Source organism: Salmo salar, chromosome 15 (genome assembly GCF_965601325.2).
Source record: "Salmo salar chromosome 15, fSalSal1, whole genome shotgun sequence".
NCBI classification, from domain to species: domain Eukaryota; kingdom Metazoa; phylum Chordata; class Actinopteri; order Salmoniformes; family Salmonidae; genus Salmo; species Salmo salar.
The window spans coordinates 82,986,225-83,001,400 of record NC_138305.1 but is presented as its reverse complement, the minus strand read 5'-3'; the positions used below and the strand labels follow the sequence as shown (position 1 = coordinate 83,001,400).

Below are 15,176 nucleotides of genomic sequence, written 5' to 3'. Positions count from 1 at the left end.
GGCCCGGCGAGTGTGGGGTTACCCCCCCATATTTATTTTTGTTCGAAAATTGAAATTGACATATCATTTGAAAGCTACAGCCCTTGTCTTTTTGGATATTGAACTCAAATCGTACTGCTGGAAATGTCATTACCTCCACCCCCCACCACACCTCCATAAAGGCCATAAATCATGAGCTATAGTCATACTCATAGAGTATGCTATGCAGATCAAGTCACCAAAAGTGAAAACATTTAGTATGCATGGAAAGCAATGCATTTCCTTGTCTATCCACATTTCCTTTGTATGCATCCTCCACATGCGCCGTTGATCTATCTCACTAATATACAATAGGAAAAGTGAATGGGAAAATAGTTTGAAGTTTTCTCACCTGTCTGTGTCTTATTTTAAAACACTAACCCAATATCTTGAAAGGCCTGATTCCTATGGTCATTTTCATATGTCATGCTTGAAAATCTGTTCAGCCATTTTGGCACAGTGACTCACTACCCAAACCAGACACAACTGGTTTCAAGTGGCCAAGAGATGTCATGTGATCTCCTACTGCTCTCTAGTGGATGAACTGGGAATCAGACAGGGGATATATTTGCATCAATGGATAGATAGATACTAAAGCTTTCTCCTCATTATGTATATCATTCTTGTAAGACAAAAAAAGATTCCTATAAGACAAAAAATATGTTGCACAAGCCCTGCACTTTTAAAATAGCTGTGTGCATGCTTAGAGTGACAATATTTTATTTTATTAATCCTTTTGTAACATTAATTGGTGACATATTTTATTTAAAACCTAAAACAGTAGCCACAGTTCTTATCTTTCTAACAGTACTAAGCATGTGTTTGTAGGACTTATAGCTTTGAATAGCTTTGAAACTGAAATGTACTTCATGCGGGTAGTATATAATATTATGCATCGTTTAGAAAATGCCACCAGAGGGTGTCAGAATTGAATAGTTAATAGAACCTGGAAAACAACCAACAAGCCCTCCTCTAGAAATACACTTCAAAATCGGCAATAAAAGCATACTTTCACGACAACTTTGTTATTTCGGCTCAGGGGCATTTCATTTGTTCGAGTCAATTGGTTAGCTGCATCCAAGTATACAAAGATCAAGTAGTTTCACAAACACCTTTCCAATGCATTATTATACCTACTGCAAAATGTACAGTAGGGTGTACTCTACAGTAGGAAACACAGATCAACGCAATGAAATTCCCATGACAAAAAAAAAAAAACTGTGGGATGCAAACCATGAATCTGGTCATGTTTTCTGCCCTCAAGTCTGAGCTCAGTGTCAGAGAAGAGCTAGCTTAGCTCTTACCTTTGGTAACCCTTGGTTAGACAGAGTGTAGGCTTGGTTAGGGCTAAACTACTGTGTAATGCAACACCTTACCTGTGATGAGGAGTCTTCCAGTGGTGCTGGAGGTCCCAAATCGGTTTCTGGCAAAGCAGGTGTAGCTGCCTGCATCATACTTGGTCACATTAGTGATTCTCAAAGTTCCATCTGGAGAGAGAGTGATTCTGTGGGGGTAGATGGAGAAGCTGGTGACAAGGGTAGAATCTCAGAATCTCAACCCACGGGTAGAATCTCAACCCACAGGTAGAATCTCAGAATCTCAACCCACGGGTAGAATCTCAACCCACAGGTAGAATCTCAGAATCTCAACATAAAAATGTCTGTGTGTCTATTCAAAGCCCCCGTTGTGCCGTATGGTGTTCTTTTATCTGTTTTTTTTTATCTTATTTTATTGCTAGCTTGAGTTACCTGGGGTGGCAGAGAGTTCCATGTAGTTATGGCTCTATTTAATACTATGCGTTTCCAAGCTTCTATGCTAGACCTGGAGACTGTGAAAAGACCTCTGGTTCCATATCTTGTGTGGTACCGATGAATGTCCAAACTGCTTAAGAAGACAGTTTGCGACCATCAACATCTCGCACAAAGACAAATAGTGATGCAGTTTTGAGCCAGAAGAGATTGACATGCATGTTTCAGCCAATCATCAGTCATTAGTGTCAGTGCCGAGCATGTTGAGTGCCCTTTCAAAGAAGCATGCTGAAAGTCTGTTGTTAATTTGTTTTCTGTAAAATAACATTGTATTTGGTAGAACAAAAAGTTTGCTAAGCGCTGGTAACAGACTGATTGGTCGGCTGTTTCAACCATTAAAGGGTGCTTTGCTATTCTCCCAGGCAGGGCTACCTCATCAGGATACCATAAGCCCGACTCATGTCCGCTACACTGGGTCATTTTCATTAAGGCATTGAACGGAAAACGTTTTAAAATGTTCTGTAATGGAAAACGAAAATGAGTTTGTCTGTTTTCTTGCCAAATGAACATGACCCTGTTTACATTCAACTTGTCATGTGTTTAACCCTGTCAACACCTGTGGGCACCAGTGCCTAAAATTCTTTGAAATAAATCTACCCACTGGTTAAACACTGGTTGAATCAATGTTGTTTCCACGTCATTTCAATGAAATTACGTTGAACCAACGTGGAATAGACAATGAATTGACGTCTGTGCCCAGTGGGTAAATTCTAACCCATTGACTTTGAATTGTGTCTGTTATTCTGAACATTCTATTTAAACATTTTAAGTGTACACAATCAGTTATGAAACTAATAGCAAGTCATTGACATTTAGATATTTTCTTGATATGATTACAAATTATATAAGTACATATTATTTTTATGTAAGCTCTTCCTTCTTGAATAAAAACATCTTTATCTTTTCGGCGCTTGTATGTACTACCAAAGAAAAATTACCAATTGAGAAATACATCCTTTCTTGCAGAAATCAGTATGTTCTTGTACCTGTCTAAATAAGGCTAAAATAAATTAGGAACAGATCATCGTCCGATCAATGTAATTTGAAGCACTAATATGGGTGGAGAAGAAAGGGGGAATCGAACAATATATAGAATGTACTGTAAGACGTTACCTGTCATTGGTGTGGATGGGTTGGTTGCCTTTCTTCCACAGGATGCTAGCAGTGGGGTAGGCTTGGGGCTTACACTCTAGAGTCACTATGGTGCCGGCCTTGGCTTTAAGCAGGGCTCTGAGCAGGTTACCAGTGAAGTCTGGAGAAGAGGCTGAAGGGACACAGGAAATGTAAAAAACATGATTATTGACCCCATTATTATCGAATCCTTATAACCTTTCAAAGAACAGTAATATGACCTTTTTGATTTGTTGGACAGAGTCACACAATGTTTTAGAAATGGAAAAAAGCCACCATACCTAAGACCATGAGCTCAGTGCTGAAATAGATGACACCATATTTATTCTCTGCCACACACTGGTACATCCCGGCATCCGACAGGTTCAAAGACGAGATTAACAGGACCCCGTTATCAACGTAGACCCTCTCCTGACAAAGCACAGACACAAGTAGCATGTGGAGTACAAGTAAATGTTAAGGTCATTTCAACATAATATAATAAAACACACTTATCACAGTACAAATAACCATTAGGAGGGTTTTGGTAAGGAGTAAAACTAAACAAAATATCCAGCTAATGTAAACAATAACAAAGTGGTATAAAAGTGCATATGCTAGAAACATCTAGATGCACTTCTCGGGGGGCTTAAGTTTGGTTTGCTATCGTGTACTTTTCACAGTAGATTAACTCACTCCGCAGAAGCCTGAACATGGGCTATGAATAATGGAGAGTGTTTGCCTGTTCTCTTGAAATGGAGCAGCTTGCCGAGAGTCTGATACGCTATCTTTCTCTCACACACACGCAATATCTCTCTCCATGCACACCCATGTCACAGGTGCAAAGCAATGTTTCAATGTAAGTAAGGAAGGTGACTGGATATTGCTTATACTCCTAAAAGTTGGATTTGATTGTGAAATGTTCAGTGTGCTAGCACCTTCCTTTCTGTAAGACGGACAAAGAACTCATGAGAGATGGATGGGAAGGTGGGGTTTACCTCAGTGATCAGCACTTGGCCATTTTTCAGCCAGTTGTAGGAGGGTTTGGGCTTCCCGTTGGCCCTGCACTCCCAGTGAAGCCTCTCCTCTATGGCCAGGGCCGTGTCTCTCATGGTCTGAATCCACTGAGGTTTGGCTATGAAAGATTCAAAATACTCCATGTCAATGACTGACTGCATATTAGTAGAGGGTTTTAAAGGGGAAGTCCTCTTACAGTTTTTCTCGATTGCTTGAACACTGTGAAGGAAACTGGGATCTACGTGAGCAAAACTGGGATCCACATGGCCAAAACAATAACCTTTTCTTACAGTTAGTCATTTCTCAGTTAGTCATTTCTCAGTTAGTCATTACAGTTAGTCATTTTACAAACTAAATGCAAATGCTAAACACTTTTTTTGCAAAACAGTAGACAAAACTCTACTGTATATTTTACTAAGTAAGTTGACTGAGAACACATTCTCTTTTACAGCAACAATGTGGTGAAGAGTTGCAAGGGAGAGGGGAGGGGATGAATGAGCCAACTGAAAGCTGTTGGTGATTAGCTTGCCATGATGGTATGAGGGCCAGATTTGGAATTTCAAATCGGTTTCACCGTCCTACTCACCTCTGACCTATTCCCAGTACCAAACTGGGTTTTAAGGAGCTTTTGCAGAAAGTCATTTAACACCATTGTCACTTGTTAACATCCTGTCAACTCCAATTAGAAAAGTGTTATTTTGCCTCAGCTACGAGACCATGGGAAAGAAAAGGAGAGGAAACAGAAGCAATCCAGGCATAAAAAAATTAAATAATTGAAGTAAAAGTATTACCAAATATACTTCCAATATGAGACTATGCCTGTCCCAACTGGAATTGTTTTCTACCAGAATGATAACTGAAAATCAAAAATAGAGTTGCCTGCAATGTTTACAGATAACAACAATGCACACTAAACAAAAATATAAATGCAACAAGTGTTTGTCCCATGTTTCATGAACTGAAATAAAATATCCCCAAAATGTTCCATACATCCCTGTTAGTGAGTATTTCTCCTTTGCCAAGATATTCCATCCACCTGACAGGTGTGGCATATCAAGAAGCTGATTAAACAGCATGATCATTACACAGGTGCACCTTGTGCTGGGGATAATAAAAGGCCACTCTAAAATGTGCAGTTTTGTCACACAACACAATGCCACTGTGAGCTGATCGTTTTCTGTTTGTTATTTTGTCTTTAGTGTTTTTGAGTTATAATAAATTTCATCATGAGCACTCAACACGCTGCGCTTTGGTCCCCTCGCTACGACAGTCGTTACAGAACTACCCACCACCAAAGGACCAAGCAGCGTGGTCAGGAGGATTGGACCTGGGAGGAAATCCTGGATGGGGCAGGACCCTGGACAAGGCCTGGGGAGTATCGCCATCCGCAAGAGGAGATAGAGGCAGCGAAAGCGGAACGACGATACTATGAGGAACAAGCACGGCAACAACGGAAGCCCGAGAGGCACACGGGGAGATTGGCGAAGTCGGGGTTGAGACCTGAGCCAACTCCCCGTGCTTACCGTGGGGGGCGAGTGATCGAGCAAGCACCGTGTTATGAGGGGATGCGCACTGTGTCGCCAGTGCGCAGCTACAGCCCGGTATGCTCGGTGCAAGCTTCCCACAATTGCCGTGCTAGAGTTGGCATTCAGCCAGGAAGGAGTGTGCCTGCTCAGCGTTCCTGGTCTCCGGTGCGTCTCTTCGGCCCCGGTTATCCTGCGCCAGCTCTATGCACGGTACCCCCAGTTCGCCAATACAAACCTGTGCGACCTGTTACAACGCCCCGCGCTTGCCGGGCTACGGGGGTTATCCAGCCAGGACGGGTTGTGCCAGCCATAAGCTCCAGACCTCCAGTGCGCCTCCAAGGCCCAGTATACCCTGTGCCTGCTCAGCGCACCCGGCCTCCAGCGACGTTCCCTAGTCCAGAACTCCCAGCGACGTTCCCTAGTCCGGTGAGACCTATTCCAGCTCCACGAAAGAAGCCTCCAGTGATGATCTATGGTCCGAAGCCTGTAGAGATGATCCATGGCACGAAGCCTCCAGTGATGATCCATGGCGCGGAACCTGTAGTGATGATCCATGGCACGGAGCCTGCAGCAATGGTCCCCAGTCCGGAACCTCCAGCGACGCTCCCCAGTCCGGAACCTCCAGCGACGCTCCCCAGTCCGGAGCCTCCAGCGACGCTCCCCAGTCCGGAGCCTACAGCGACGCTCCCCAGTCCGGAGCCTCCAGAGACGGCCTGCAGCCCGGAACCTCCTGAGACGGCCTGCAGCCCGGAACCTCCTGAGAGGGCCTGCAGCCCGGAACCTCCTGAGACGGCCTGCAGCCCAGAGTCTTCAGCGGCGGCCTGCAGCCCAGAACCTCCAGCGGCGGCCTGCAGCCCAGAGTCTTCAGCGGCGGCCTGCAGCCCAGAGTCTTCAGCGGCGGCCTGCAGCCCCAGACCCCTCCAGCGGCGGCCTGCAGCCCAGACCCTCCAGCGGCGGCCTGCAGCCCAGAACCTCCAGCGATGATCTACAGTCCGGTTCCTTCGACGACGATCCACGGTCCGGTGGTACTAAAGCAGAGGGATCAGCGGGTGGAGCGGGGGTTACGCCCCGAACCGGAGCCGCCTCCTCTGCTGGAGGAGGCGGCTCCGCACAACCATTGAAGAGGAGTGGAACAACATTCCACAGGCCACAATCAAATCAAATCAAATTTTATTGGTCACATACACATGGTTAGCAGATGTTAATGCGAGTGTAGCGAAATGCTTGTGCTTCTAGTTCCGACTGTGCAGTAGTATCTAACAAGTAATCTAACAATTTCACAACAACTACCTTGTACACACAAGTGTAAAGGAATGAATAGCCTGATCAACTCTATTTGAAGGAGATGTTGCGCTGCATGAGGCAAATGGTTACACCAGATACTGGCTGGTTTTCTGATCCACGCCCCTACTTTTCTTTTTAAAGGTATCTGTGACCAACAGATGCATATCTGTATTTCCAGTCATGTGAAATCCATAGATTAGGGCCTAATTCATTGATTTCAATTGATGGATTTTCTTATATGAACTGTTACTCAGTCAAATCTTTAAAATTGTTGCATGTTGCATTTATATTTTTGTTCAGTGTATAATCAATAAACAAACAATATGTTATTACATTATAATACCAACAGTGGCTGTACTTTGCCAATTAGTAGTAGCAACAGCAATATAATGATGGTATGAGAGCCTGTGCATTATCTTGAAAATAGCACAGCTTTCATAATGACCAATAGTGTGTGTTCATGGTTGTAAAATGTAGTGAACATTTTCCAAATGGATAAATCCATCCCTCTTGAAAGTAGGATGGTATGCTTACTGTATTTGATGTCCTAACAAATGATTGCTGACCATATATGGATTGTTTTTACTGTTTGTTGTGTTCTTGCCATGTGTTTTTGTCCTTTTGTAATGTGATGGGCCTGTTGTCCGGACCTCTGGCAGTCTCTATGGGGGTACCACAGGGTTCAATTCTCGGGCCGACTATTTTCTCTGTATATATTAACGATGTCGCTCTTACTGCGGGTGATTCCCTGATCCACCTCTACGCAGACGACACCATTCTGTATACATCTGGCCCTTCTTTGGACACTGTGTTAACAAACCTCCAAACGAGCTTCAATATCATACAACACTCCTTCCGTGGCCTCCAACTGCTCTTAAACGCTAGTAAAACTATATGCATGCTTTTCAGCCGTTCGCTGCCCGCACCCGCCCGCCCGACTTGCATCACTGCTCTGGACGGTTCTGACATAGAATGTGGACAACTACAAATACCTAGGTGCCTGGCTAGACTGTAAACTCTCCTTCCAGACTCATATTAAACATCTCCAATCCAAAATTAAATCTAGATTCGGCTTGCTATTCCGCACCAAAGCGTCCTTCACTCACGCCGCCAAACATACCCTAGTAAAATTGACAATCCTACCGATCCTCGACTTCGGCGATGTAATTTACAAAATAGCCTCCAACACTCTACTCAGTAAACTGGATGCAGTATATCACAGTGCCATCCGTTTTGTCACCAAAGCCCCATATACCACCCACCACTGCGACCTGGTTGCTCTTATCGGCTGGCCCTCGCTACATATTCGTCGCCAGACGCACTGGCTCCAGGTCATCTATAAGTCTTTGGTAGGTAAAGCTCCGCCTTATCTCAGCTCACGGGTCACAATAACAACACCCACCCGTAGCACGCGCTCCAGCAGGTATATCTCACTGGTCATCCCCAAAGCCAACACCTCCTTTGGCCGCCAATCCTTCCAGTTCTCTGCAGCCAGTGACTGGAACGAATTGCAAAAATCGCTGAAGTTGGAGACTTATATTTCCCTCACTAACTTTAAACATCAGCTATCCGAGCAGCTAACCGATCACTGCAGCTGTACATAGCCCATCTGTAAATAGCCCACCCAATCTACCTACCTCATCCCCATATTGTTTTTATTGGCTTTTCTGCTCTTTTGCACACCAGTATTTCTACTTGCACATCATCATCTCCTCATCTATCACTCCAATGTTAATTTGCTAAATTGTAATTACTTGCTACTATTTATTGCCTTACCTCCTCACGCCATTTGCACACACTGTATATAGACTTTCTTTTTTTTGTATTGTGTTATTGACTGTACGCTTGTTTATTCCATGTGTAACCCTGTGTTGTTGTTTGTGTCGCACTGCTTTGCTTTATCTTGGCCAGGTCGCAGTTGTAAATGAGAACTTGTTCTCAACTAGCCTACCTGGTTAAATAAAGGTGAAATAAAATAAAAATATATAAAAAAATGTCGGTCTTGTTTTGTAACTTTATTGTACATATCATTTTCATTATCTATTGCTGCACTTGCCTCTAGCCACTTATCAGGCTGTCATTGTAAAAAGGAGTGTTTTTAACTGACTCGCCTGATGGTTAAAATTATATTTGCGATCCCACAGGGTGACAGTACCATGGAAGGCCAATCGGCCTGTAGCAATGTTCTTCCCCATCTTGTTTTCGGCCACACACTCATAGCCCCCCGTGTCGTCCTGTTGGAAGCTGGGGATCTCCAAGACGGCATTGGAGTACTTCATCTTCACTTTGCTGGGGAACGGGACTCCATTAGCCCTCTTCCACGTAATCTCAGGGACAGGGCTAGGAAAGACAGAAAGCAAAACATGTTAAAGATCTAGAGTGCCGACTCCACATCTTCTCTGTTAGACCATATCCAAAGAGATTTCATGCAACTTATTTTTGTATTCTATCCATTAAATAAAGAGAGAAATTCATTTGAAGAAAGTATGCATGTGGCTCTTCACAAACTGACGTTGACAATCATTATATTCAAAAGCTGTTCTGGCGAATAATAGAGAGATGCCACAGTCTAACAAACATAATTGCCCTAGTGACACTTCTCTATAAAAATCCCAAAATGCTTTAAGTGAGTGAAAGAAGAGGGAAGATTGAAAACATGCTCCAAGAAATACAGCTTACTTCCCAAGAGCAAAACACTCCAGTGTAACCACTGATCCTTTTGCTGCTGGTACGGTGTCGGGGAAATGAACTTCTATTTTCGGCTCGTATTCTCCCATTACTCCTATGACGTACAAGTACAAGTAGTTGTTGTTCATGCTTCCATTATTCATGACTTACACGCTATTTATACACCTTGCATTGTGAGGCCCAACAAAAGCATTGTATAAACTAACAATGTCGCTGTATCATTCATACCACATTCATAACACATTTATTCAACATCATGTATAAGGTGTCTTCAAAATAAAAGTCAATTTTTATTATACTACAAAATGTTATCTGGCTCAATGAAAGCCTAGCTACAATGCCTGCTATCTGTATGTTATGAATCATTATGCAAGGTCTTCTGATGAATAAGCTTACCGTCTTTCCTCAGGACCAGAGATGTGGGTGAGCTGTGAACTTTGCCCTTTGTGATGCTGTTCATCACCACACAGGTATAGTTGCCCACATCTGAGGGCTCCACTTTGGCGATGTACAGGTTTCCAGTCTCCTGAGATACGAAGCGCCGGTTGTCTTGCTGGACGAAGTATGGGTATTCATTGAAGACCCATGAATAACTAAGATCTAGAAAGGGAAATGAGGGGGAGATTTAGCCAACTACTGATATGACGTAACATTCAAAACTTGAAACCAAGAACACAAATGCTGCATTTATACAGGCAGCCCAGTTCTGATCTTTTGCCCAATTGGCAAAGATCTGATGTGATTTGTCAAAACACCAATACCCTATGAAAGTGACGCTAATTGTTACTTCTGGGATCTGCGTTTTGTAGGCTAAGAATGGGCTTCAAAAATGCATCCTCAAATCCATGAAAACGTGGTAATTTAAGATATATATTAAAATGTATATGTGTTTAGAAAAAAATTTCTACGAATTTGACGCCTAAGAAAAAGCACGAAGCCAAAACGTTACAACTCTTTCATTTGAACTACAGACATAAAAAACAACTGCTTAAAGGTGTTTCGACAGCTTGCCAGTCTTCAGAAACATTTTTTTTTTACCATACTGTCTGTAGGTCCTCAGCTTGAGCAGGCGCGCTCCAGCATGTTAACAACGCTGCAAGAGACTTTTCTAATTTTCAACGATGTGTCTTACTTCTTGAGCATCAAATATTTTGATGAAAGGCATCGGGTGTGAGTAAATCAATAATCAAATACGATTATAATTGTATATATCTTAAATGACCGTATTTTCATACATTTTACGATATAATCATGGAGCCCATTCAAAAGATCCAGGACATGACATGATCCGGAAGTATGACGCAGGATGACTTCACATTCACAGGGTAACAGTGTAAAAAAGATCTGAATTGGGCCACTTATGTAAACACAGCCATAAAGACAATGTGTCTTTGGGATGGATTTGATTTGTGTATAAAGGGTGACATAACCACTCCCTCTATAGAGTTTATAGCCAAATGTGACATAGTGCACTATGTCAATTTCCCAAAATGCTCTGCTTTATAAAGGGTGGCATAACCCCTTATACCTGGCGTCACGTGTTTTGAGGAAAGCTCCCAAAGGGATGGAGAGAGGACAAAAGGGATGTGTCATGAGACAACCCCTACCATCAAATTACTTCTTCCTCAGTGCCAACACCTATGTACAGTCAACATCCATATACCTACACACTGCTCTCAGATGTTATATATGTTAAATATGTTAGATTTATATTTATGTTGTCTATATATTAAAGTAAATAAATTGCATTCTTAATGTAAACACTACTCATATTTCAGAGCGCACGGTAAGTTTTGAAAAGACACCAAGACTTACTTTGTAGCATCTACAGACTAATCGTTGTAGTGTCTTAAAGGAGACCTGGGTAACAACAAAATCTCACAGATGTTCCAACTTTATTTAAATATTTCTTAATTCCCCCAAACAACCTTTGTATGGATTTTATTCGAGGAAGATCGAAAACATCATGACTATCTTTAGGCCAAACTGGTGTGGAATTGACCTATATGTAACTTCATTGAGCAACACAATCAATCTAGGACGATACTTTAGGACGATTTGGACATGAAGCCTTCTTGACGATTTGAGTTTTGTGCTAGCAGTTGAAAAAATTGCACCAAAAGCACTGACTAAACTGTAATATGACTGCAAAATCATGCTGAAGTAGTAGTGCTAAAGTATAGTTGAAATGTCGTGTCGATTCATATAGGACTGTCAAGTGTAAAAGAAGATAACAAAAGTAATTCAATACCTCCTGAGGAGGTGGGTGTTCCACAGAGTAACACAACTCCTTGTCCTTCTCGAACTGACACCGCACTTCTTGTGTGGAGTTTAAAATGATCCAAGTCTAGAAGAGAAACAGGTCAATTTATGACATCTAAGAATATAAATACAGCACTGATGACACTCATTTCCCCCTATGAACCACCTGCATGTAAAGCATTATAATACACTTATAAGGTATGGTGTGTTATTATCAATGGTGACAATGTAATAATGCAAAATAATGCAGCGTGACAGGAGGCAGTATTATGGCCTGTTCTTCACTTACAGGCAAACTGTAGGCTTGCTCTTCTGCTGAGAACGGCTCCCATTGTGTTATAGGCTGTACACTGGTACCTTCCCCCATCCTGGTAGCGGTCCAGACTTCTTATGATGAGGTTGCCCCCAGACAACCGACGCCGGTGGTCCAACTCCAGATTTATGAGAGTTCCATTCAGTGACCATCTGTGAGGGCAGAAATACCATCAGCTGCTGGCAATATTAACAAAACATCTCTATCTATTGACCACAGTGGATTTATGTGAGCAAATTGAAAACTAAAACTCAATAAAGTCAGCAACCGTTATTTGGACAGTACTTAAAGTTTATTGTTATTTTGAGGTCAATGATAAAAAATAACATATACAGGTAGGTACGGTTTATGGTTGTTTGTTGCTTTTGTTGTTTTGTCATTTCAAAGGAAGGGACATACTGTGCATGAGTCTTTACTATGTCAATATTTGAAGTACATATCAATATCCATAACCATTCATAACAATTTGTAAATCTTCAGCTACGATAAATAAGATGAATGCCTGTTAAGATAAGTTCATGTCCCAGGCCATCTACTTTGTAGATCCAGCTATATCCCACAATCCCAAATGAAATACTAAGAACCATATCATTGCCAGATTTGTGTTATCCTTTCCATTCAATTGGATACATACTGTATACTGTAGTTGGACCTACACAATGGATGGCAAGGGAATGTGGACTCATCTTGACAGACTTCTTTTGGAGTTTGAAGACATCCGACAAATTTAAATTGTGTGTCATGTCCTTTTAATAATATGCAAATGCATTCATAATATTTAGTGTTATTACAGTTTTACGGTTGATATGGATATCCCATCCACTTAAGACAAACTCTCAAATACATTGTTTCCACTCTCCACAGATGCCTATTGGTCAAAAATGCACATTCTATAGTCACAAACAGTAGCACCTTGTTCTTTTTCGATTGGTATAATATGCTCAGTTCTTCTCTCTTTAAATAAGAACATTAGCACCATGAAACACCACAGCAGGTGCAAAGTCACACTACCCACACAGCAATGCTTTCACACATTCCTTTCATTGCACCCTTTCTGCACTCTCATAGAAAAGAGAACAATAATCAAAGCTGGTACCATCAAGTCCAAGGAAAATGTTAAAATCATTGATTTCCTAAATCTCGCAAATCTCCGTTTTGGAATATACTGACTTTATAACCAAAGTTATCCTACTTACACTTTTTATTCAATTTCGGGACTACAATTGATGTTTATGACTACTGCTGACGCCACATAGACCGCTTTTAACCAGAAAAGTCATAAAAAAATATGTCATAGTATTTGAGAGGTAAAGCACCTTGAAACTCAGTCCATCAATCCCGCTACTATATCATGGCAATTCATTGATAGGATTTGATGACCTGGGGCTCTTGCCAAACAGAGTAAGGCAGAGGATCTTATTAGATCCCAGACGGTGACTCATGGCATACATAAAGGCTGTTAAATTGAGCTGTGAGCTGTTATGAATGCTTATAGCAAGTAAGTTATAATGCACTATGGTGTGAAGCCCCCACAGCACTAAACATGTGCCATAAAAACATATTAGTCTATTCATAGTGCATTATAAACAGCATGGTTACATTACTTGTGTTATTATTTTTCTATTTTTCTAAATAAATTCTTTCTGCATTGTTTGGAAGTAAGCATTTCCCTGTTAGTCTATACCTGTCGTTTACGAAGCATGTGACAAATACAATTTGATTTGAATTATGTAGTTCAGTTGCTCTTTATCTCATATAATAAACACTGTTTACATGTTCATTGATTATATGAGTCCAAATATGCAGCACAAGACCAATGTCTTTTTGTGTTTTACCTCAGAAACCCTGTTCCCAGCTTTGGGGGTATGAGAGCATGAGTGGCAGGAGTGAGAGAGAGAGAAAGAGAGCAAGAGAGAGAGAGAGAGTGCGAGAGAAGATAAAATGGAGGGAACCGTGTATCCCATTTACACTTCAAGAGAGGAGCTGAGGAGGTGTTGAGGGCATGTGGTGCAGAGCACAGCAAGCCTGAAGAGATGCAATGCTAAACACGCTCGTCTCGCCTTTAATCAGAAAATGGAAATACTTCATCTTAGCTGGGGAGATACCAACCAGATGTGGTTCTGAACGTAGTGTGAGCTCAATACCACTTTTATTCTTCTCATTTACACCAGTTGTGCTGGAGTAGTGTGGGCTACACAGCAAAGACAGTTGACAGTCAATGCATCTTTTAGTTTTTGTTTGCGCAACAGTTTTTTTCACCCCTCTGTAAAATAGCAACAAGCTATTAATGTGAAAAGCATGAGCAGGGGAGAAGCACCACATAAACCTGACCCATTAAAGTACCTGATCGGCCAGACAGTCAAAACACCTCATTTCACAGGTGTAAATTAGTTGCTGATTGAAAAGCAAAGATGAAAACCAGTAGACCCCGCGGCACTGGTGTAAAATGTAGTCATAGTTGTAGACGTAGTCATAAAGAAATTCAAGCCAGGTGATTGAGTCTGAATCCTACCTATATTGAGAAGGGGGGATTCCTTTAGCGTCACACGTAAGAGTGGCCTCCTCTTCCATAGAATCAACAGGGATAAACAAGTCACTGGGTTCCATCCTCCATCTTGGACCATGGAATGATCCACTGTCCAAACATTCTGGGGAAGACATACTCTTCAATGTAGCAGAATGTTTAACTCATATATTCTGGATGTGACATGATTTCCAGCTTTTTCGGATGTCACACTCAAATCGTAAATGTCCCTACAAAAGAATCATTACACATAAAATATTTTTTTTCTACCTGCGAGACAGTCGATGATTGATAGCAGAAGAAGCTGTTTCCATGGTAACGTCATCTTTGGCAGGGAAGGACGAATAAGACTTTCATTCAATAAGCTCTAAACGACACTCTTTTCTCCAGAACAGACAGGCCTGACCTGTAGGAGACAGTCATTATAGCAAAAACACCAAACTCAGCATACATGTCACCTCATGAAAACTTCAAATATACTGTATCTATTTTCGCGCTTAGCCATCATTTGGACAGGCAGGCGAGACGGATATGGAATTGACATTGGCAACATAGAAATATTGAGTGATGGAATGTTGGGACTGAATGTGGAAACCTTCAATTTCTCTTAACCATGCTTTTTTTCA

At 41.8% G+C, this 15,176-nt stretch overlaps 1 protein-coding gene across 1 annotated transcript in view; it reads right to left on the bottom strand.

Moving 5' to 3' along the window:
• cntn3a.2 (contactin 3a, tandem duplicate 2) overlaps nt 1-14,952 on the bottom strand; it is a 65,774-nt gene extending 50,822 nt beyond the window's left edge. The window contains exons 1-11 of the mRNA XM_014145830.3: nt 14,821-14,952; nt 14,539-14,674; nt 12,003-12,178; nt 11,703-11,798; nt 9,848-10,051; nt 9,443-9,545; nt 8,919-9,103; nt 3,935-4,071; nt 3,239-3,368; nt 2,940-3,090; nt 1,395-1,522 (exon numbers count right to left, since the gene is read on the bottom strand). Coding sequence (XP_014001305.1) covers nt 1,395-1,522; nt 2,940-3,090; nt 3,239-3,368; nt 3,935-4,071; nt 8,919-9,103; nt 9,443-9,545; nt 9,848-10,051; nt 11,703-11,798; nt 12,003-12,178; nt 14,539-14,674; nt 14,821-14,875 — 1,501 coding nt within the window. The 5' untranslated portion in view covers nt 14,876-14,952. The remainder of the gene's footprint in view (nt 1-1,394; nt 1,523-2,939; nt 3,091-3,238; nt 3,369-3,934; nt 4,072-8,918; nt 9,104-9,442; nt 9,546-9,847; nt 10,052-11,702; nt 11,799-12,002; nt 12,179-14,538; nt 14,675-14,820) is intronic.
• Between the last annotated feature and the right edge of the window lie 224 nt (nt 14,953-15,176).